The following is a 1,261-nucleotide window of genomic DNA, read 5'->3' as shown; positions in this document are numbered from 1 at the left end:
ACATAGATAACAACTGTCGAATATGATAGAAGGAAGCATTCAAACTCGATCACTCTCCCCTACAAATTATTGATAAAACGCCCACCACAAATAATTATCGATTGATCCTGCAAGGAAGGAGAGAGTGGGTACGAAGACCACGGCATAATATGCAGCAGCTACAAGCAACCGAAGGCAGAAAGAGAGGCACACGACTTACGATCGAGGAAGCTGAATCTGCTCATTCTGAACCCACATTTGTTTCATAGATGTCATGATCCTTTGCATATAAGAAATTCCTCTCGTCATAGGTTTGAATTCTGACCTCCGGAATCTGTTGAATGATGTGCCAATTTGGCTCCCCCTTGAGGCAGCTGCTGAGTAGTGGCAAGCCACAGTAGAGCTCAAATTTTTTGAAGCTCCGGCGAGCGGAAGGTGCACTTCGATGTCGCTCGATCAGTTCCGGTAGCCACTTGGGAAGGTGCTCGGTTTCCGGTGGACATAGAAGACACAGGTGTTGCAGTATGTTCAGATTCTCCACGTACTCCAATCGTGGGCAGTGAAGAATATTCAACCCCTCGACTGAGGGGAGGTTGGATATCCTTTGCAGCATCTCCATTTGTACGACTAAGAGCATATCCGCCAAGAATGGGAGATCATCAATTTCCCCGATGAAATGATTGTTCCGGATGACGAGTCTTTCTAAGTTGGGAGCATGGCGTAGGACATCTGGCAGAGCTCTCAGCTTGGGACAGTTTTCAAGCGAACAAGATTTTAGATTAGGAAGTAGCCTCAGCAGCCTCAGGGCTCGTCCGCCGTCATCACCATCGACCTTCTCCTCCTCCCATTGTTCCCAGTTGGGCATGTCTTTGAATTTCAGATGTTCAAGCTTGCGACGCGTGGGTTCTCCTCCTGCTTCTCCCAGACCGAGGAATTCAGGGCCGATAGTTTTGATTGCTTTCGCTCGGTTAACATCAAACCATTTGAGCTGGGGGAATCGGCTCACCGGAGGGAGCTCCACACATGATGGAAGATTCCAAATAGATAAGAATTTCAGGTTGGGCAAAGAATCACCCGTTGGAGTCGTCTTTGACATCATCCAGCTCGGAAATCGTCGACCAGGAAACCCTTCGATCGACAGCTTTTGCGGGCTTGATGGAGGAGAGAGCTGGTCGAATAACTTCTCCGCTCTTTGGATCTGATCTTCGCTGCTGCACGGATCTACGGACATCGTCCATCCTAATGTCAGTTCCCTAAGCATGGACATGCTTGTGAGCACAGA

General features: G+C 48.5%; 1 protein-coding gene across 1 annotated transcript in view; it reads right to left on the bottom strand.

Annotated features, from left to right (window-relative positions):
• Nucleotides 1-220: 220 nt before the first annotated feature.
• LOC135622034 (putative disease resistance protein RGA3) overlaps nt 221-1,261 on the bottom strand; it is a 3,202-nt gene continuing 2,161 nt past the window's right edge. The window contains exon 2 of the mRNA XM_065123664.1: nt 221-1,261. This exon is cut by the window's right edge and continues 1,403 nt beyond it. Coding sequence (XP_064979736.1) covers nt 221-1,261 — 1,041 coding nt within the window.

The sequence above is a fragment of the Musa acuminata genome, chromosome BXJ2-9 (genome assembly GCF_036884655.1).
Source record: "Musa acuminata AAA Group cultivar baxijiao chromosome BXJ2-9, Cavendish_Baxijiao_AAA, whole genome shotgun sequence".
In the NCBI taxonomy this organism is placed as follows: Eukaryota; Viridiplantae; Streptophyta; class Magnoliopsida; order Zingiberales; family Musaceae; genus Musa; species Musa acuminata.
Note: the sequence above shows the minus strand (reverse complement) of the source record. Positions and strands in the feature narration are given on the sequence as shown.